At 44.3% G+C, this 23,842-nt stretch overlaps 1 protein-coding gene across 5 annotated transcripts in view; it reads left to right on the top strand.

The window, feature by feature from the left end:
- Positions 1-23,842, top strand: part of PRKAG2 (protein kinase AMP-activated non-catalytic subunit gamma 2) — a 348,191-nt gene that overhangs the window by 253,858 nt on the left and 70,491 nt on the right. For 4 of the 5 annotated variants that reach the window (XM_069729758.1, XM_069729759.1, XM_069729760.1 and 1 more), the window contains one exon: positions 22,764-22,984. In XM_069729758.1, the coding sequence (XP_069585859.1) occupies positions 22,764-22,984 (221 nt within the window). Of the gene's footprint in view, positions 1-22,763; positions 22,985-23,842 lie in introns of those variants that run through there. The other variant, XM_069729762.1, reaches the window with a different exon arrangement.

A 23,842-nucleotide genomic window follows, 5' to 3' on the forward strand; every position in this document is an offset into this window, starting at 1 on the left:
CCTATACTCCCCTCCCGTGCCAGCTCCATTCCAGAGGTGTCGGCTCCATTCCAGCGGTGTCGGCACTCTCGGTCCTGGAGCTGTGATGTGGTGGAATGACACGTGATGCCCATTGCCCAATCAGCGCCGGCGTCACTGTCTCCACCTTCGGACAAACTGAACATGAAGAGGAAGTCCACACTGCAGCTGATCTCGCTCTTCCTCTTCATGTTCAGTTTGTCCGAAGGTGGAGACAGTGACGCCGGTGCTGATTGGGCAATGGGCATCACGTGTCATTCCACCACATCACAGCCCCGGGGAGAGCGAGTGTCAACACCGTGGGAACAGCTCCGGCATTTGAGGAGAGTACAGGTATTATTATTTTATCAGGATATAACATCTAGTTTAGAGGAACCTGTCAGCAGATTATGCCGCTATAAGAAGTGGTCACTGCTAGGGTTGAGTGACTTTTACTTTTTTAGGGTCGAGTCGGGTTTCGCGAAACTCGACTATCTCAAAAGTCGAGTCGAGTGAAATCGGACGATTATCGCGAGAAGTCGGGGATCGACCGAAACACGAAACCCAATGCAAAGTCAATGGGAAATCTCTCTCTCTCTCTCTCTCTTTCCTCCGTCCCTGAACAGAAAAGCTGGTGTTACACATTGCAAATCGCTACAGCGCACAAGCGAGAAGATGGCGAAAGGCGTGCACACCCCTAAGACCTATGTCATCACTCTGCCCACGCTCCTTCATTGGCTGAAAAAATGGCGCCAAACGCGTCATACGAAACGCGACTTTGCCAAAAGTCGGCGACTTTTGAATTTGTCCGATCCGTTTCGCTCAAGCCTAGTCACTGCCTTTCAGAGCTTATCTACAGCATTCTATAATGCTGTAGATAAGCCCCTTGTCTGACCTGCAAGTGAAGAAAAATAAGTTATATTATACTCACCTGGGGGGCGGTCCGGCCAGATGCATGTCTCTGGTCGGGGTTCGGCACCTCCCATCGTCTTGCGACGCTGCCCTCCTGCTTCTTCATCGCTCCCCGGCATCGGCGCTCATTGCCCGGCGTACTTCTCTGTCCTGTTGAGGGCAGACCAAAGTACTGCAGTGCGCAGGCGCCTGACCTCACTGACTTTTCCCAGCGCCTTCGCACTGCAGTACTTTACTCTGCCCTCAACAGGGTTGATAAGTATGCCTGCGCAGGAGCGCCGATGCCGGGGAGTGATGAAGCAGGAGGGCAGCGTCACAAGAAGATGGGAGGCTCCGGACCCAGACCTGTTACACCCATCGGACCGGATCGCACAGGACCCCCCCCTGGTGAGTATAATATAACTTATTTTTCTTCACTTGCAGGTTGGACCTGAGGCTTATCTACAGCTTTATAGAATGCTGTAGATAAGCTCTGACAGGTTCCCTTTAAGAAGGGGTTGTCCTAGTATTGGACAACCCTGTTAAGTGCTTTGTAAAATTGATTAATTGATATGTGTGTTTTTGAGTTCCACCACGGGTAAGAGCTTTTACCAACGTGAATTCTCCAACTGTAAGACCACAGGAGCAAAGTACTGCAGTGCGCAGGCGCTGGGCCTCTCTGACCTTTCCGGCGCCTGCGCACTGCAGTACTTTCCTCCGCCCTCAACAGGGCAGACAAAGTACACCTGCGCCAGAGCCACGGCAGGAAGACCAGAAGAGGACGTCATGGAATGAAGATGGGAGGCGCTGGAGCGGACCTGAGACGCCCATTTGACCAGACCGCAGCAGGACCGCCCCTGGGTGAGTATAATCTAACCTCTTTTTCTCCTCTTTCAGGTAACATCAGCGGCTTATCTACAGCATTACAGAATGCCGTAGAGAAGCCCCTGATGCCGGTGAGCTTACCTCACCATCGATTTTGGGGGTGACAGGTTCCCTTTAATGAAGAACTGACGGGATCCTCCGGTTTGTTAAATCAATATGAAACACACCTTCAAGGGTGTATTTGAATATAGTTAGACGGTTTCGGCGAGTCCTACAAAACTGGCAGCTCCTCAAGGTGCACATTGCTACAGTTACTGTATAATGCTGAGGAATTTCCACTATAAAGAACATCTCAGATAAAGGGATAAGCCAGTTATTCTGAATGTGTTCCTGGCTGAATTAAGATTAGGACGTGTCTCAGACCCTACTTACGAATGCACCAGCCAGGGGCTGCCTTATTTTCTGTTTAACTGGCAAGAAATTGCTTTGCTAAATGCAAAAGAATAATTTCAAGGGTTATTAACGTCGCAAAGTTATTCATTATTAGTGCGCACTGTATGTCCTTTGTGCTCGAGGTAACAAAACAATAAGGGAAAAGCAGAATTACATTGAAGGATAACGGGAAGGTTTGTACAAGATTTAATGCTCGGTTTGTTAGCTGCTCTAACATTAGCCTTTCTGCATGGGGCAGGTTTAATAAAGGGGCTAATAACCAATAGGAAAGGTGCAGCTGAACAGAAATATGAATCAAAATCAATATTGTGGAAATCAGTCTGCAAATAGGTCAAAAGCAGCGCTCCCCGTCTATCTAGAATATGTCCCACAATGATCACAATCTATATAGCGCAACATACTGCCCAGCGCTTTACAATTAAGGCTAGTTTCACACTAGCGTTTAGCCAGGCTGCGGAGGGCTGCATACTTCCTCTGTGAAGCCCCACCCACTGCCGCGCCTCTTCATTCAGCTCCGCCTATGGCTGCATGCAGCGTGCGCACCCTATCTTTAACATTGGGTACGCAGGCCATGCCGCTGTATGCGGATGCCTCCACATGTGTCGTTTTGACGGTGCGGCATCTGTACAAAATTGCAACTCGTTGCGTTCGGCGCAGGTCGTCGCACCATCAAAACGACGCATGCGGCGGCATCCGCATACAGCGGCATGGCCTGCGTACCCAATGTTAAAGATAGGGTGCGCACGCCGCATGCAGCCGTAGGCGGAGCTGAATGAAAAGGCGCGGCAGTGGGCGGAGCTTCACGGAGGAAGTCCGCATCCCTCCGCAGCCTGGCTAAACGCTAGTGTGAAACTAGCCTTAGAGAGTACATGTGCTGTCAAAATCGGACATTATAGAGTAGCAAATTGATAAAATTTGGAACAAACAATAGTTATGCTATAAAATAATAAAATAAGCATTACTTTCCTGATGAAGCCCTTAAGGCTGCAGCAGCGCGACACTGCTGCTTCCACCCAACTTTGTTTACAGTGTCTGCGATCCATCTACAACACATGACTGCTGCAGCCAATCACTGGGGATTAGCTGTAATGCCTGGACTAATTCCAAGAGTGCTGAAGCCATTGTCACTGGTTGTAGATGGGACGTCACTGCTGCAGCCATGCGAAAAAGACCATTGGTGGAGGGGGGACAGCAGCGCTTGGGACCTCAGCTGGTAAGTCAAGCTTCTTCTGTTATATTTAACTAGATTGTGGCCCGATTCTAACGCATCGGGTATTCTAGAATATGCATGTCCCTGTAGTATATGGACAATGATGATTCCAGAATTCGCGGCAGACTGTGCCCGTCGCTGATTGGTCGAGGCAACCTTTATGCCATCATCGTCGCCATGGCAACCATTATGACATCTACGTCGATACTGTGCCCGTCGTTGATTGGTCGAGGCGAATTCGCGGCAGACTGTGCCCGTTGCTGATTGGTCGAGGCCTGGCGGCCTCGACCAATCAGAGACGCGGGATTTCCAGGACAGACAGACAGACAGACAGACGGAAAAACCCTTAGACAATTATATATATAGAAGAGGTTGTCCACTGCTGGTCAACCCCTTATGAATAGTTCGACTGTACAGCTTAAAATTAAAAAAAATGCAAACTTATCTTGTGTGCGGACAACGTTCCTGTGATGTCGGTGCCAAAGTCGGTCATGCAGACACACAGGGTGTCCGAGAGGTAAGGGGTCACTGCCACCGCCATAGCAGGTGAAAGTCTTAACTATGAAGAACTACTGAGTGCAAGCTTGTGCACTTTCCTTTGTGTTCTTGCCCTTAATGTACAACAATTTGGTCTATTCAATTACTTTGGTATGATTTGACTTTGCAATGTCCTTTCATGCGCCATTAGTCAATCCTATATCCAAAGTATTTCCTCATCAGAGAACCAAAGATCTACTGAGATGTTTATTTCTGGCTGCCCAGAAGCCTGCTCCTTGCTGTAGGTTCTTGGGCAGCGGTTGTGTTGTCCTGGCCTCTCCGGGAAGCGGTGCATTACATGACTATCTGTATACTGTAGCCCTGTATACATGTAGAGGGTGTCCTCATAATACCTATACTCCACTGTGGAGGCCGCCTGCATGTTTCTCATGTGAAGTCATGCTGTAATATTATGCTTCTGTCCTAATTTTAGAAGACGTGTTTGCCTTGAAGGTAAGTATATGAAAGGTGATCTTACAAATCTCATAAGGTTCAGGCCCATGGTTAGGGTTCCTGGTAATAAAGACTTACCATTGAAGTAATTTTTTTTTATAAGTTTCCAAATAGGCTAATAAAAACAGCTATGCAGCTTTCAGTAGACCTGTGACTGTGCCGAGCCGGGGGGCCACAGATATTTATCTGCCAACTATGTACTGTGCTAATTTTCTGTTGGTTGCAGTTCGAGGCTCATTGACCACTGCTGCAAGAAGTTCATAAATCTTACAACTTTTTTTTTCTGAATTCAAGCAGATTTTCCACTAAAATTATATTATAAAATTAATTAAAAAAAAAAAGAATATTTACAAAATGTTATATTTCTAAGGTGGATGGAAGAAAATGAGGTTCTAATTTTGGGCAGTATTTTTGTTGTTGTTGTTAAGAACCTTTTAGTACTCCGTGTCTGTTTTAGTAAATAATTGTATTAATTATGGAATCGTAACTCTGGATCATTGATCCTTATAGCTGTACAGTGTGCCGCTCCTCTGTCATTCTTATACATTCAGGAATAAATTGACAACTAGGAGTTGGGGGCGTGTCCTTGCATACTCTTACACAGTGCAATCAGTGTTAACTGTGCAGGACACTCCCCATTGACAAAGTAAACGGTAACATCCAGTTTTCAAATCATTCATAAACTTCTAGAAGGAATAATAGATAAACTGCACAATGCTGAGTTATAACGAAAGACGCTCTAGACTTTAGGACAGATATGTATATAAACTTTAAACATTAGTGTCAGGTCCTCTTTCAGAGGAGAAATCGGCCCAAAATTAGAGAAGATGGAGGGAGGTCTACATTATGACACAGATCCCCACAGGAAGAAGCTAATGCGAAATGTGCGTCGGGGCGCCATCCTGATAACCAGGTCACGTATACCCATATTTGAGCATCAATCTGTTACCTCTTACTTTTTACGTGGCATGTATCACTGCTGTAATTAACAATATCTCTGCACTTTATTAGTCTTTATCCCTTGGTGTTATGGAAATCACTTTAGGCATGTAGATAATTGTCGAAGTTTCCACAATCAGTGATGGTTTGGGGAGCTATGTCATCTGCTGGTGTAGGTCCACTGTGCTTTATCAAAACCAAAGTCAGCGCAGCCGTCTACCAGGACATTTTAGAGCAGAGGTCCCCAACTCCAGTCCTCAAGGCCCACCAACAGGTCATGTTTTCAGGATTTCCTTTGCATTGCACAGGTGATGCAATTATTACCTGGGCAAAACTAAGGAAATCCTGAAAACATGACATGTTGGTGGGCCTTGAGGACTGGAGTTGGGGACCTCTGTTTTAGAGCACTTCATGCTTCCCTCTGCTGACAAGATTTTTGGAGATGGAAATTTCATTCTCCAGCAGGACTTGGCACCTGTCCACTCTGCCAAAAGTACCAATACCTGGTTTACAAACAACAATATCACTGTGCTTGATTGGCAGCAAACTCACCTGACCTCAACCCCATAGAGAAACTATAGGGTATTGTAAAGAGGAAGATGAGAGACACCAGACCCAACAATGCAGACGAGCTGAAGGCTGCTATCAAAGCAACCTGGGCTTCCATAACACCTCAGCAGTGCCACAGGCTGATCACCTCTATTCCACGCCGCATTGATGCAGTAATTGATGCCAAAGGAGCCCCGACCAAGTATTGAGTGCATTTACTGAACATATATTTCAGTAGGCCAACATTTCAGATTTTAAAGACAAAACACACGGCACTCAAGGATCCTGTGTGGTGCACAAGTCAGGTTTCCAGCCCGTCAACTAAATAATAATAAATCACTTGGCACTCAGAGGGTTTTTGTTGAAAGATGAAAGGTGAACATCCCATTTATTTGTGCATCCAGTTAAAAGATTTAAATGTTTTCGGTCAAATCACAAGACCTCAGAAATATCTTTAGTGTAGGGTGCTCATGGGATGCACCCTACACGGCGCCACGGACCTGGCATTTCAAGCGCCTTCTATAGCGGCGAATATACGCCTTTTCTCTAGCGCTCTCCCTCAAGTTTTCGCTCCAGGATCCCTGAGACGCTCCAGGTGCACTCTCCATCCCGGGCTACCTAGGCTCACATACCCCCTTGTTTCATTGCTTCCAGTTTTGTTAAAGATATTTCTGATGAAGGTCTTGTGATTTGACCGAAAACGTTTAAATCTTTTAACTGGATGCACAAATAAATGGGATGCTCACCTTTCATCTTGACAAAAACCCTCTGAGTGCCAAGTGATTTATTATTATTTCAGATTTTAAAATAATTTTTTTAAGCTGGTGTTATAAAGTATTCTAATTTACTGAGATAATGACTTTTGGGTTTTCATTGGCTGTAAGCCATAATCATCAACATTAACAGAAATAAAACACATGAAATAGATCACTTTGTGCCCACTGACATTGATCTATAGTGGTTGAAATATGTTTTCCAGGTGACGTTGCAAGCCTGATGGATAAGTCTGGGTGAATTGTAAGACAACAGATCCTGTCTAAATCCACCTTGCTTAGGTCCTGTTGGTGCCAAAGATGGTGGCTTCGCGTAGTGGTACAGGCAAGGACATCATCATAAAGGCAAACCATGCTGCTGATATTGAGCCATTAGATAGAGGGGTCTAGTCAGGATTGGCTTCATGCTTTTTTTACTGGGTGACAAAAACCCATACAAGGCTTTCAATTTTTTATTTGGTTTGCTACCTTCAAGGTTCTCTAGAAAGTGAATAGGCCCAAGGTCCATGGACAGTAATGAGAAATAAATGTCAGATCTTTCATCATGGTGTTATAACAGAATGTTCCTACTATTTTATTGGCCTTTGTAGTTTCAACAGTCTTTGCATAAATCATTGATACATGTGAACACCAGAAACTTTATAACATACCTTATTCTAGAAATATTCCTTTTTTTTTTTTACTTATGAGCCACCTCGTTTCCACCTTCCAGCTTCATGAACTGATCATTCACTCTAAAATTACCATTATACACTGTACCAGATCATTGAGGGATTAGAAGTTTGTTAGGAGGAAAATAGGAGGGAAGGAGGATTCAGCTGCTGCGATGGTTCTGCTTTCCAGTAACTGTTATCTCACCCTAGTGCTAGATTCACAGCTACACTGCTCATTAACATATATAATGTCCTCCATGCTGCTACTGAACATGTTACAAAAAAACTAGAGGCAGCTGCATCCTTATCCGTAAATGGCACAATTACAGATTGCAATGCAGCAGCAGATGGTTTAAGGCAGACAGTGACCCTAAACAGACTAGAAAATGTTTAGAGCCACCCTGCCAACTGGCGTTGTAGTGACACTGTACCTTTAAATCTGCGGCCACGTCACAAGCTGTAATATGCAGTCATGGAGCAGCAAGCTGTGTACGTATGCTGAAGACACACCTTTCCACCGGAGAGGAGCACAGGGCAGATAGTTGTCTGAGGAGCAACATACTGCAGGAGGGGGCTGTAAACAGGGACTAATGAGTGATGTACTGCAGGAGGAGACTGTATACGGAGGCTAAAGAGCGGAGATGTTCTGCAGAAGGAGGCTGCGTTCATGAGAAGATGACTAGTATTATAGTGCAGGAGGCGAGGAGTGATTTAATGCAGGAAGAGGCTGTATACAGGGGCTGATGAGGAGCGATGTAGTTCAGGACGAGGCTGTACGACGAGGCTAATGAGTGACGCACTGCAGGATGGGATTGTATATACAGGTGCTGTGGAGTGATGTAATAGGGTTGCGCATTATAACCATCTGCGGCTGCCTCACAATCTGTAAGTTGCGCCCATACAGCACCATGAATCTTCATGCTATCCGCCAGAGCGCAGCACTTGTACGATGGGAAACGCCATTGTCCATGGCTGGCTATGATAGCAGGTGATATCAATTATTCGTACAGCAGTACTCAGGTTGTTGAGTGCTGCTCTGGGGGAGCCACTGGTTTGTGTCTTGTTGTGTCACTGGTGGCAGCGTTCAACTGGTTGGGTATTTAATGTAGCAAAGTGGTGCAGCAATGATCTGTATTCAATATTATACTCCAAGAGACCATCCCAGGGGGGTATTATATTATGATCATGGGAATAATTTATTATTATACTGTGGGGTGTTTGGGCAGGGAGTGCAGGGATTCAGGCCGGCGTCACACTTGCGAGTTTTACGGACGTAAGAGCGCAGAAACTACGTCCGTAAAACTCGCAAAAAATACGGCACAATTATTCTCTATGCCCCTGCTCCTATCTGCCGTATTTTACTGATCAGTATTATACGGCTTTCTACGGCCGTACAAAATCGCAGCATGCTGCGTTTGTCACCGTACTGCGCAAGAAATACGCCAATGAAAGTCTATGGAAGCGTGAAAAATACGGATTACACACGGACCAGCAGTGTGACTTGCGAGAAATACGCAGCAGTGGTAGAGAGAAAAGCCGGCAATTCAGTGCGGTGTACAGTAAAATCACACTGACAGCTTACAGTCCAATAGGTAGAATAAATGTGTACACATAGAATAGGTATATATATATATATATATGTCAGTGAGACACATATATGTATATATATTAATATTTATTCCAGCGCTATACAGCTTGAAAGCCGGTAATTCAATTACCGGCTTTTTCTTTCTCCTTCCTAAAACCCGACATGATTTGAGACATGGTTTACATACAGTAAACCATGTCTTCTCTCCATTTTTTTGCAGATTCCACACTACTAATGTCAGTAGAGTGTATCTGCAAAATTTGGCCGTTCTAGCTCTTAAAATAAAGGGTTAAATGGCGGAAAAAATTGGCGTGGGCTCCCGCGCAATTTTCTCCGCCAGAGTAGTAAAGCCAGTGACTGAGGGCAGATATTAATAGCCTGGAGAGGGTATATGGTTATTGCCCCCCCCTGGCTAAAAATATCTGCCCCCAGCCACCCCAGAAAAGGCACATCTGGAAGATGCGCCTATTCTGGCACTTGGCCACTCTCTTCCCATTCCCTTGTAGCGGTGGGATATGGGGTAATGAAGGGTTAATGCCACCTTGCTATTGTAAGGTGACATTAAGCCTAATTAATAATGGAGAGGCGTCAATTATGACACCTATCCATTATTAATCCAATTGAATGAAAGGGTTAAATAAAACACAAACACATTATTTAAAATTATTTTAATGAAATAAAAACAATGGTTGTTGGAGTATTTTATTCTACGCCCAATCCAGTCACTGAAGACCCTCGTTCTGTGAAAGAAAAAACATAATAAACCAACAATATACTTACCCTCCGCAGATCTGTAACGTCCAACGATGTAAATCCTTCTGAAGGGGTTAAAACATTTTGCAGCAAGGAGCTTTGCTAATGCAGGCTGCTCCTCGCTGCAAAACCCCGGGGAATGAGTCCAAATATAGATCAATGAGCTATATTTAGCTTCATTTGCGGTGAGTGTTGTGAATTCTGTGGCTGAGTTCACTTCTGTGGTCACAAGTGGTATTGCAGTCTCTGGGCTTCCTCCCTCAGGTGTTTTGGTGAGCTCGTTGGCTGCCTTGCTATTTAGCTCCACCTGAGTCTGTCTTCCTTGCTCCTTGTCAATGTTCCAGTGTTGGATCTGAGCTACTGCATCTTTCCTTGGGCCTGCTGCTCTGCTAGATAAGTGCTTCTAGTTTGTTTTCTGTTCTTTCTGTCCAGCTTGCTATTAACTTTTGCTGAAAGCTCTGAGAAGCAAAGGGGTGCACCGCCGTGCTGTTAGTTCGGCACGGTGGGTCTTTTTGCCCCTTTGCGTGGTTTTCGTTTTAGGGTTTTTTGTAGACTGCATAGTTCTCTTTGCTATCCTCGCTCTGTCTAGAATATCGGGCCTCACTTTGCTGAATCTATTTCATTCCTACGTTTGTCTTTTCATCTTGCTAACAGTCATTATATGTGGGGGGCTGCCTATTCCTTTGGGGTATTTCTCTGAGGTAAGTCAGGCTTGTATTTCTATCTTCAGGCTATTCAGCTCCTCAGGCAGTGCCGAGTTGCATAGGTAGTGATAGGCGCAATCCACTGCTGCTTATAGTTGTGTGAGGATAGATCAGGTACTGCAGTCTACAGAGATTCCACGTCTCAGAGCTCGTCCTATTGTTTTTGGTTATTGCCAGATCTCTGTATGTGCGCTGATTACTGCACGCTGTGTTGCCTGATTGCCAGCCATAACAGTACAAGGAGCCACCCAATGATTCCCAATAGAGGGAAAAAAGAAATCCTGACATCATTTTTTTTTCTTAGCTCTGTCTTCAGTCTTTTTTTTCCCCTAGACATTAGAGTGCTTCAGGACACAGCTGTGGACATGGATATTCAGGCTCTGTGCTCCTCAATGGATAATCTCGTTGTAAATGTACAAAAGATTCAAGATACTATTGATCAGAAATCGATGCTAGAACCAAGAATTCCGATTCCTGATTTGTTTTTTGGTGACAGAACTAAGTTCCTGAGCTTCAGAAATAATTGTAAGCTATTTTTGGCCTTGAAACCTCATTCTTCTGGCGCTGGGATTGCTTTACGATGAGCCTAATTCAGTGGATCAGGCTGAGAAAAATCTGCTGGCTTTATGCCAGGGTCAGGATGATGTAGAAGTATATTGTCAGAAATTTAGGAAGTGGTCAGTACTCTGTGGAATGAATCTGCACTAGCGGCTTTGTTCAGAAAGGGTCTCTCTGAAGCTCTTAAGGATGTAATGGTGGGATTTCCTATGCCTGCTGGTTTGAATGAGTCTATGTCCTTGGCCATTCAGATCGGTCGTCGCTTGCGCGAGCGTAAATCTGTGCACCATCTGGCGGTATTGTCTGAGAGTAAACCTGAGCCTATGCAGTGCGACAGGACTATGACTAAAGTAGAACGGCAAGAACACAGACGTCTGAACAGACTGTGTTTCTATTGTGGTGATTCTACTCATGCTATTTCTAATTGTCCTAAACGCACTAGGCGGTTCGATAGCTCTGCCGTTATTGGTACTGTACAGTCCAAATTCCTTTTGTCCATTACCTTAATGTGCTCTTTGTCATCGTATTCTGTCATGGCGTTTGTGGATTCAGGCGCTGCCCTGAATCTGCTGGATTTGGATTATGCTAAACGTTGTGGATTTTTCTTGGAGCCTTTGCGGTGTCCTATTCCGTTGAGAGGAATTGATGCTACACCTTTGGCCAAGAATAAGCCTCAGTACTGGGCCCAGCTGACCATGTGCATGGCTCCTGCACATCAGGAAGTTATTCGCTTTCTGGTACTGCATAATTTGCATGATGTGGTCGTGTTGGGGTTGCCATGGCTACAAACCCATAATCCAGTATTGGATTGGAACTCTATGTCGGTAACCAGCTGGGGTTGTCAGGGAGTACATGGTGATGTTCCATTTTTGTCTATTTCGTCATCCATTCCTTCTGACATCCCAGAGTTCTTGTCGGACTTTCAGGATGTATTTGAAGAGTCCAAGTCTGATGCCCTACCTCCGCATAGGAATTGTGATTGTGCTATCGATTTGATTCCTGGTAGTAAATTCCCTAAGGGTCGTTTATTTAATTTGTCCGTACCTGAACACACCGCTATGCGCAGTTATGTGAAGGAGTCCCTGGAGAAGGGACATATTCGCCCATCGTCGTCACCTTTGGGAGCAGGGTTCTTTTTTGTAGCCAAGAAGGATGGTTCGCTAAGACCGTGTATTGATTACCGCCTTCTTAATAAGATCACTGTTAAGTTTCAGTATCCCTTGCCATTGATTTCTGACTTGTTTGCTCGGATTAAGGGGGCTAGTTGGTTTACTAAGATTGATCTTCGTGGTGCGTATAATCTGGTGAGAATCAGGCAGGGAGATGAATGGAAAACGGCATTTAATACGCCCGAGGGTCATTTTGAGTATCTGGTGATGCCGTTCGGACTTGCCAATGCTCCATCTGTTTTTCAGTCTTTTATGCATGACATTTTCCGTGAGTATCTGGATAAATTCTTGATTGTTTACTTGGATGACATTTTGATCTTCTCTGATGATTGGGAGTCTCATGTGAAGCAAGTCAGAATGGTTTTCCAGGTACTGCGTGCTAATTCCTTGTTCGTGAAGGGATCAAAGTGTCTCTTCGGTGTGCAGAAAGTTTCATTTTTGGGGTTCATCTTTTCCCCTTCTACTATCGAGATGGATCCGGTTAAGGTTCAGGCCATCCAGGATTGGACTCAGCCGACATCTCTAAAAAGTCTGCAGAAATTCCTGGGCTTTGCTAATTTTTATCGTCACTTCATCTGTAATTTTTCTAGCATTGCCAGACCATTGACCGATTTGACCAAGAAGGGTGCTGATTTGGTTAATTGGTCTTCTGCTGCTGTGGAAGCTTTTCAGGAGTTGAAGCGTCGTTTTTGCTGTGCCCCTGTGTTGTGTCAACCTGATGTTTCTCTTCCGTTCCAGGTCGAGGTTGATGCTTCTGAGATTGGTGCAGGGGCGGTTTTGTCACAGAGAGGTTCTGGTTGCTCAGTGTTCAAACCATGTGCTTTCTTTTCCAGGAAATTTTCTGCTGCTGAGCGTAATTATGATGTGGGCAACCGAGAGTTGCTGGCCATGAAGTGGGCATTCGAGGAGTGGCGTCATTGGCTTGAGGGTGCTAAGCATCGCGTGGTGGTTTTGACTGATCATGAGAACCTTACTTATCTTGAGTCTGCCAAGCGCTTGAATCCTAGACAGGCCCGTTGGTCGTTATTTTTTGCTCGTTTTGATTTTGTGATTTCATACCTTCCGGGCTCTAAAAATGTGAAGGCGGATGCTCTGTCTAGGAGTTTTGTGCCCGACTCTCCGGGGTTATCTGAGCCGGCGAGTATCCTCAAGGAAGGAGTCATTGTGTCTGCCATCTCCCCTGATTTGCGGAGAGTGTTGCAGAAATTTCAGGCTAATAAACCTGATCGTTGTCCGGCCGAGAAACTGTTCGTCCCTGATAGGTGGACTAGTAAAGTTATCTCTGAACTTCATTGTTCGGTGCTGGCCGGTCATCCAGGAATCTTTGGTACCAGGGAGTTGGTTGCTAGATCCTTCTGGTGGCCATCTCTGTCACGGGATGTGCGTGCTTTTGTGCAGTCCTGTGGAATTTGTGCTAGGGCTAAGCCCTGCTGTTCACGTGCCAGTGGGTTGCTTTTGCCCTTGCCAGTCCCGAAGAGGCCTTGGACACATATTTCGATGGATTTAATTTCTGACCTTCCCGTTTCTCAAAAAATGTCGGTCATTTGGGTGGTCTGTGATCGCTTTTCTAAAATGGTCCATCTGGTGCCCTTGGTTAAATTGCCTTCCTCCTTTGATTTGGTGCCTTTGTTCTTCCAGCATGTGGTTCGTTTACATGGCATTCCTGAGAATATTGTTTCTGACAGAGGTTCCCAGTTTGTCTCGAGGTTCTGGCGAGCCTTTTGTGGTAGGATGGGCATTGACCTATCTTTCTCCTCGGCCTTCCATCCTCAGACTAATGGCCAGACCGAACGAACCAATCAGACCTTGGAAACATATCTGAGATGTTTTGTTTCCGCTGACCAGGATGATTGGGTGTCATTTTTGCCGTTGGCTGAGTTCGCCCTTAATAATCGGGCCAGCTCGGCTACCTTGGGCTCTCCATTTTTCTGCAATTCTGGGTTCCATCCTCGTTTCTCTTCAGGACAGGTTGAGTCTTCGGACTGTCCTGGTGTGGATTCTGTGGTGGACAGGTTGCAGCAGATCTGGACTCAGGTAGTGGACAATTTGACCTTGTCCCAGGAGAAGGCTCAGCTTTTCGCTAATCGCAGACGCCGTGTGGGACCCCGACTTCGTGTTGGGGATCTGGTTTGGTTATCTTCTCGTCATATTCCTATGAAGGTTTCCTCTCCTAAATTTAAACCTCGTTTTATTGGTCCGTATAGGATTTCTGAGATTCTCAATCCGGTGTCTTTTCGTCTGACCCTCCCAGACTCCTTTTCCATACATAATGTATTCCATAGGTCGTTGTTGAGGAGATACGTGGCACCTATGGTTCCATCTGTGGAGCCTCCTGCCCCTGTTTTGGTGGAGGGGGAATTGGAGTATATTGTGGAGAAGATTTTGGATTCTCGTGTCTCTAGACGGAAACTCCAGTATCTGGTCAAATGGAAGGGTTATGCTCAGGAAGATAATTCCTGGGTTTTTGCCTCTGATGTCCATGCCCCAGATCTTGTTCGTGCCTTTCATGTGGCTCATCCTGGTCGGCCTGGGGGTTCTGGTGAGGGTTCGGTGACCCCTCCTCAAGGGGGGGGTACTGTTGTGAATTCTGTGGCTGAGTTCACTTCTGTGGTCACAAGTGGTATTGCAGTCTCTGGGCTTCCTCCCTCAGGTGTTTTGGTGAGCTCGTTGGCTGCCTTGCTATTTAGCTCCACCTGAGTCTGTCTTCCTTGCTCCTTGTCAATGTTCCAGTGTTGGATCTGAGCTACTGCATCTTTCCTTGGGCCTGCTGCTCTGCTAGATAAGTGCTTCTAGTTTGTTTTCTGTTCTTTCTGTCCAGCTTGCTATTAACTTTTGCTGGAAGCTCTGAGAAGCAAAGGGGTGCACCGCCGTGCTGTTAGTTCGGCACAGTGGGTCTTTTTGCCCCTTTGCGTGGTTTTCGTTTTAGGGTTTTTTGTAGACTGCATAGTTCTCTTTGCTATCCTCGCTCTGTCTAGAATATCGGGCCTCACTTTGCTGAATCTATTTCATCCCTACGTTTGTCTTTTCATCTTGCTAACAGTCATTATATGTGGGGGGCTGCCTATTCCTTTGGGGTATTTCTCTGAGGTAAGTCAGGCTTGTATTTCTATCTTCAGGCTAGTCAGCTCCTCAGGCAGTGCCGAGTTGCATAGGTAGTGATAGGCGCAATCCACTGCTGCTTATAGTTGTGTGAGGATAGATCAAGTACTGCAGTCTACAGAGATTCCACGTCTCAGAGCTCGTCCTATTGTTTTTGGTTATTGCCAGATCTCTGTATGTGCGCTGATTACTGCACGCTGTGTTGCCTGATTGCCAGCCATAACAGGTGAGGCGCTCTCTGCTGGATGTTCATAGATCGTGGGAAATTTCCTAGAAAGCCTGGGAGCCTTCTAGGTAAGTTCCCACGATCTATGAACATCCAGCAGAGGGCGCCTCACCGCAAATGAAGCTAAATATAGCTCATTGATCTATATTTAGCCTCATTCCCCGGGGTTTTGCAGCGAGGAGTAGCATTGCATTAGCAAAGCTCCTTGCTGCAAAATGTTTTAACCCCTTCAGAAGGATTTACATCGTTGGACGCTACAGATCTGCGGAGGGTAAGTATATTGTTGGTTTATTATGTTTTTTCTTTCACAGAACGAGGGTCTTCAGTGACTGGATTGGGCGTAGAATAAAATACTCCAACAACCATTGTTTTTATTTCATTAAAATAATTTTAAATAATGTGTTTGTGTTTTATTTAACCCTTTCATTCAATTGGATTAATAATGGATAGGTGTCATAATTGACGCCTCTCCATTATTAATTAGGCTTAATGTCACCTTACAATAGCAAGGTGACATTAACCCTTCATTACCCCATATCCCACCGCTACACGGGAATGGGAAGAGAGTGGCCAAGTGCCAGAATAGGCGCATCTTCCAGATGTGCCTTTTCTGGGGTGGCTGGGGGCAGATATTTTTAGCCAGGGGGGGGGGCCAATAACCATGGACCCTCTCCAGCCTATTAATATCTGCCCTCAGTCACTGGCTTTACTACTCTGGCGGAGAAAATTGCGCGGGAGCCCACGCCAATTTTTTCCGCCATTTAACCCTTTATTTTAAGAGCTAGAATGGCCAAATTTTGCAGATACACACTACTGACATTAGTAGTGTGGAATCTGCAAAAAAAATGGAGAGAAGACATGGTTTACTGTATGTAAACCATGTCTCAAATCATGTCGGGTTTTAGGAAGGAGAAAGAAAAAGCCGGTAATTGAATTACCGGCTTTCAAGCTGTATAGCGCTGGAATAAATATTAATATATATACATATATGTGTCTACTGACATATATATATATATATAGACAGTATATATATATATATTTTCTTTTCTTTTTGGGACACATGGATCTCTTCTATAGCGGTATGTTGGTTTGGCAAGCCTGCGAGAAAACCACGCAGTATGGATGCCATACGGATGACATACGGAGGATGTCATGCGCAAAAAACGCTGACACACCCTGCCTACGGAGGAGCTACGGACCACTATTTTCGGGACTTTTCAGCGTATTACGGCCGTAATATACGGACCGTATTGTTTTACGCTGTGTGTGACGCCGGCCTCATACTGCATTATCTTTACACTGTATAATTAATCATTAAAGAGGACATTTTAACACATTTTTCATGTTAAACTGGACACAGGATTTAATATTTAAACACACGTATTGAACACAACAAAAGATGTTTAACGCAAATGCAAAAAAGGTGTGGAAATTATCTACACCAAAAAGTGTCAAACACCTGTTGTATAGGAGGAATGGAAGACCATGCGGAAATTAGTATAAACCTAAAGAGAAAACCCCGAACATAAGGTCAATGAGTAATAGGACAGATAGAAAAATTGTTATGAGTAAAATACCTTTATTAATATTGGTAAATAGTACTACACATGAGGTGCCCGCACAAATCTTAACACATAATATAAAAAATATATAAGATAAAATAGGATATATATATATATATATATATATATGTATATATATATATTTATATATTTATCTAATGACTGCCTCACCAGGAGAAAAATACTATACAGCTGTATAACAATAGATAAAAAGTAGAAAATAAATAGTTATGAGTAAAAAGAGAGAGTCCCAGAACAAACCTGCCTGATAAGGCAACAATATTTATATGTAATAGCAGCTATATAAATTGAAACATAGTGAGAGATCAACAAGTGACGACAAATTGTGCAAAAAATAAAATAAAATTAAAAAAAAAAACATAAAAAAATGGAGTGACAACCTCAAACAAGTGTGATAATATAAAGTGCAAAGTGCTGAGTGAAGTTGTAAACTATATGAAAAATATCCGTTTCCAAAACTGGATCACATGAATAACATAGAAGTAAGTGAAATAAATAAAATCAATCACAGTGAAGCATGTATGTCTGTTGCATAAAAAATGTCAGTCACATAGGCAGGGTCTTGCAAGCTAATGAGATCAATTTATCTGGGTGTCGGTGGTCAGAATAGTGCGGCACAGAGCGGAATATATACAGTATATATTTTTTAATTCAACTTCTCTAATATGGAAATATTACCAAAGTATTTGGCTTCCAATGAATTAATTTTCATTAAAGCTATGTGGTTGTTATCAGATAGTTTTCACTGGGGGTGTGTCCTTTTTCCTCCTGTGTGATGCTGACCAATCATAAGCAGTCAACAACACCCAAAGGAAAGAACACATCCCCACTATAGCATAGAGCAAGTTCCCCAGTGTGTGAGATGTACTGATTCAGATCTGATCTTCTTGTCTAACCTCCTGCATGAGTCAGGGTGGGTGAAGGGGGTGGCACAGCTGAATTTAGCTGTGTCACATAACAGATCCTTCTATCAGATCTTTTCTTCTGCTAGCATGGTCACCTCTGCAGTATTGCCTTCTCCCAACACTGCCTGTTCAGAGATGATGTGTCAATAGTCACAACTATGTCTGCTGTGGTTAATGCAACTTGTAATCGCTCTGCAGTGAGACCAGGGCTATCATTATGTCTTACACAGGATCAGCCCAGAACAGACTGCTCCTGTGTGAGACATAATGACAGCTCTAATATCAGAGGGAGAGTTGATTGAGCACAACAGACATAAGCATGATTACATCTCACGTTGAGAAACCTGCTCTATACAGCAATGATAATGTACTTGTAATAAATCCTTAATTGTAAGTAAACAGCAACACACAGCTTGATAAGTGACATTTCTTAATTCAGTGTTTTAGCCCCTATGTCATGCTGTCCTCAGACTACACAGAAACCTGCTGACAGAGTCCCTTTAAGTGTGGATTGCTTGCGCGTTGTTAATGGCAGCATGGCTTTGCAACCAATAAGTAAACCATTTATGATTAATTTCTAATGATGCCCCAGATAGAGGTTGTGAATTTTCTGAAATTAGTTGTTTGCAGACAAAAATTGTCAGATAGCCTCTGAGACAGACCCTGCAGAAGAAACACTGGTCAATCTATCTATACTTACGGTAATGTCCAGAAATTGTGCTGTTCCTCATGTACGGCAGCTTATTCTGAAAAGTCACCTGAAATGACAAGTACACTTTACTTCATGATTTACTACAAGTAATTATCTTCCTGACTATCTAGGAAAATATTTCCCTTAGAACAATGAATAGATTGTGCTCTAAGTAGCAGAGTACAGTGGAAAAATAGATGAGATGTTCAGTCATTCTGTATTACGTATACTGTAGCTATGACGCTTATTTCCACGTGTTATGATGGAAAATATTTCATTGTAATCTCAGATAGAAAATGTAACCCCCTCTTTGTGCCTAAATTGTATCTGTATTTCAATCAGCCAGAATAGTTTTAGTCATGATTACACGGCCCCCAGGTTTAAGGCAAATATATGCTGAACGTAATGGCTGATGACGAGACTGCTGGAAAGGTGACGCTACCTGTAAGAATACGTCTACGGAGAACTGAGAGCGTCTCATGCTGGAGCTTTGATCTGGAATTTCTCAGCCCTGATTCGCTTTGGTGGTGGCCTTTCTCTTTTGATAATATTTTTGAGTCTTTATAAAAAGTATGAAAATATATGCAAAAAATGTATATTGTACTGCCGACGGAATGACGCGACTGTCATCTTTGCAATAGGTGTTTTAGATCCAGATAACTCTTTAAGGCCTCATTCAGACGTCTGGGATTCCAGTACGTGTTGTATCCGTTTTTTTTTCAAAGATACAACCTGTATCCATTACACTCTGTGGTGCTGTTCACATGTCCGTGTCTCTCATGGACTGGGTGTCCATGCAAAACACACGGAGGCATTTCTGTTTATTTTCCAACGGCACGGATGACCAGGGCCAACACAAGTCTATTGGTCTGTGAGAAACACGTACAGCACACGGGTGATTCTCCGTGTTTAACACTGCAAAGTGAAGCTTTCTAATTTATTTCTTTATCTGTCCGTGAAAAACACACTGATGGTAAAAACGGACACACTGATGATGAAGACGGACACACTGATGGTAAAGACGGACACACTGATAGTAAAGACGGACACACTGATAGTAAAGACGGACCAAACACTGATGATAAAGACGGACAGACTGATGGTAAAGACGGACACACTGATAGTAAAGACTGACCAAACACTGATGATAAAGATGGACACACTGATGGTAAAGACGGACACACTGATGATGAAGACGGACACACTGATGGTAAAGACGGACACACTGATGGTAAAGACGGACACACTGATGGTAAAGATGGACACACTGATGGTAAAGACGGACACACTGATGATGAAGACGGACACACTGATGGTAAAGACGGACACACTGATAGTAAAGACGGACCAAACACTGATGATAAAGACGGACACACTGATGGTAAAGACGGACACACTGATGGTAAAGACGGACACACTGATGGTAAAGACGGACACACTGATGATAAAGACGGACACACTGATGGTAAAGACGGACACACTGATGGTAAAGACGGACACACTGATGGTAAAGACGGACACACTGATGATAAAGACGGACACACTGATGGTAAAGACGGACACACTGATGGTAAAGACGGACACACTGATGGTAAAGATGGACACACTGATGGTAAAGACGGACACACTGATGATGAAGACGGACACACTGATGGTAAAGACGGACACACTGATGATGAAGACGGACACACTGATGATGAAGACGGACACACTGATGATGAAGACGGACACACTGATGGTAAAGACGGACACACTGATGATAAAGACGGACCAAACACTGATGATAAAGATGGACACACTGATGGTAAAGACGGACACACTGATGATAAAGATGGACACACTGATAGTAAAGACGGACCAAACACTGATGATAAAGATGGACACACTGATGGTAAAGACGGACACACTGATGATAAAGACGGACACACTGATGGTAAAGACGGACACACTGATGGTAAAGACGGACACACTGATGGTAAAGATGGACACACTGATGGTAAAGATGGACACACTGATGGTAAAGACGGACCAAACACTGATGATAAAGACGGACCAAACACTGATGATAAAGACGGACACACTGATAGTAAAGACAGACCAAACACTGATGATAAAGACGGACCAAACACTGATGATAAAGACGGACCAAACACTGATGATAAAGACGGACCAAACACTGATGATAAAGATGGAGCAAACACTGATGATAAAGACGGACCAAACACTGATGATAAAGACGGACCAAACACTGATGATAAAGATGGACCAAACACTGATGATAAAGACGGACCAAACACTGATGATAAAGACGGACACACTGATAGTAAAGACAGACCAAACACTGATGATACAGACGGACCAAACACTGATGATAAAGACGGACACACTGATGGTAAAGACGGACACACTGATGGTAAAGACGGACACACTGATGGTAAAGACGGACAAACTGATGGTAAAGACGGACACACTGATGGTAAAGACGGACACACTGATGGTAAAGACGGACACACTGATGGTAAAGACGGATACACTGACGGTAAAGACGGACACACTGATGGTAAAGACGGACACACTGATGACACACTGGTGGTAAAGATGGACACACTGATGGTAAAGATGGGCACACTGATGGTAAAGATGGACACACTGATGGTAAAGACGGACACACTGATGGTAAAGATGGGCACACTGATGGTAAAGACGGACACACTGATGGTAAAGACGGACACACTGATGATAAAGACGGACACACTGATGGTAAAGACGGACACACTGATGGTAAAGACGGACACACTGATGGTAAAGACGGACACACTGATGATAAAGACGGACACACTGATGGTAAAGACGGACACACTGATGGTAAAGACGGACACACTGATGGTAAAGATGGACACACTGATGGTAAAGACGGACACACTGATGATGAAGACGGACACACTGATGGTAAAGACGGACACACTGATGATGAAGACGGACACACTGATGATGAAGACGGACACACTGATGGTAAAGACGGACACACTGATGATAAAGACGGACCAAACACTGATGATAAAGATGGACACACTGATGGTAAAGACGGACACACTGATGATAAAGATGGACACACTGATAGTAAAGACGGACCAAACACTGATGATAAAGATGGACACACTGATGGTAAAGACGGACACACTGATGATAAAGACGGACACACTGATGGTAAAGACGGACACACTGATGGTAAAGACGGACACACTGATGGTAAAGATGGACACACTGATGGTAAAGATGGACACACTGATGGTAAAGACGGACCAAACACTGATGATAAAGACGGACCAAACACTGATGATAAAGACGGACACACTGATAGTAAAGACAGACCAAACACTGATGATAAAGACGGACCAAACACTGATGATAAAGACGGACCAAACACTGATGATAAAGACGGACCAAACACTGATGATAAAGATGGAGCAAACACTGATGATAAAGACGGACCAAACACTGATGATAAAGACGGACCAAACACTGATGATAAAGATGGACCAAACACTGATGATAAAGACGGACCAAACACTGATGATAAAGACGGACACACTGATAGTAAAGACAGACCAAACACTGATGATACAGACGGACCAAACACTGATGATAAAGACGGACACACTGATGGTAAAGACGGACACACTGATGGTAAAGACGGACACACTGATGGTAAAGACGGACAAACTGATGGTAAAGACGGACACACTGATGGTAAAGACGGACACACTGATGGTAAAGACGGACACACTGATGGTAAAGACGGATACACTGACGGTAAAGACGGACACACTGATGGTAAAGACGGACACACTGATGACACACTGGTGGTAAAGATGGACACACTGATGGTAAAGATGGGCACACTGATGGTAAAGATGGACACACTGATGGTAAAGACGGACACACTGATGGTAAAGATGGGCACACTGATGGTAAAGATGGGCACACTGATGGTAAAGACGGACACACTGATGGTAAAGACGGACACACTGATGGTAAAGATGGACACACTGATGGTAAAGTTGGACACATTGAAGACACACGATGACACTAAACGTGTGAACCTGACCTTAGAGTTAATCTATGACATATGTTGTCGGACAATAAACATTTTTAGGACTTCAGTGTTAATAAAATTAATATTTTAATGTCCTCTTGTATTTTGCAGCCTCGGGACTGTCTTCTTCCCCATCCACTCCCACACAAGTGACCAAGCAGCCAAACTTTCCTCTAGAATCGTACAAACATGAGCCAGAACGGCTGGAGGCCCGGCTCCGATCCTTCTCCTCTCCACCAGATACGGGACAGAGATTTTCAATATCACATCTACCAATAACTGTGACTAAATCTTCTCTAGCATCTTCATCGCTTAGCGCTACCTCAAAACCAGTAAGTAACCTTGATAACGTGTCGTCCATTGTGTTTGTCTAGCAACAGCTTTGGTATATGTGATCCCCCCCCTTACATTTCAAGCTCATGAACACGGTCATCCAACTCATCATCTTCTCACGTGTCACGATACATATTGCGACCCAACGGGTGGTCGGTCAGCGGACAACACAACACACACAGCAGGATGGTATTGGGGAGACGAAGGCCCTACAGATAGGGAAATGGGGATGGTCACCACCTGAGCCTGTCCCTGCACCCCCCTAACGCCCTAAGCATGTTCTCCCCTTCCCCCCCCCCCACAGCCATCACAAACCTAAGTCCCTCGCTGTCACCCAATACTGCTCTGGCTATTGCACTGGCTGGCAACTAGCCTCGCCACTGCTGATAGTACGACACAGGGGACAGTGACAAACACCAAAGGGACAAGTTGAAAATACAGCACTTAGCTTCCAGACACTGCTGCCAAGCTCCACACCGCAGATAGGACAGCAAAAGAACTCCAAACACCAGAAGTGGCTGACACCAGAGAGCTGCTCCTCTCTTTGGTCTCCAAAGATAAACTCTATCACCAACAGTCAGCTGATGCAGCAAGTGACCATTTAAAGGATAATGGCAGTGGTCACCAGCACATCAGCTGACTCAGCAACACTGCAGTTACACCAGATTACCAGCAGGGGGGAAAACTGACATTAACTCCCCATGGACTGAAAGGAAAAAAAAGCTACATTTAAACAAAGTTGAACCAGAGCTGCCACAAATCCAAAAATGGCACCACGGCTCATAACATACATTCATGTGCAATGACTTTATATATATAGGATTATAATTTTCAGTCAATTCAAACATATGACAGAT

This window comes from Ranitomeya imitator, chromosome 6 (genome assembly GCF_032444005.1).
Source record: "Ranitomeya imitator isolate aRanImi1 chromosome 6, aRanImi1.pri, whole genome shotgun sequence".
NCBI lineage: Eukaryota > Metazoa > Chordata > Amphibia > Anura > Dendrobatidae > Ranitomeya > Ranitomeya imitator.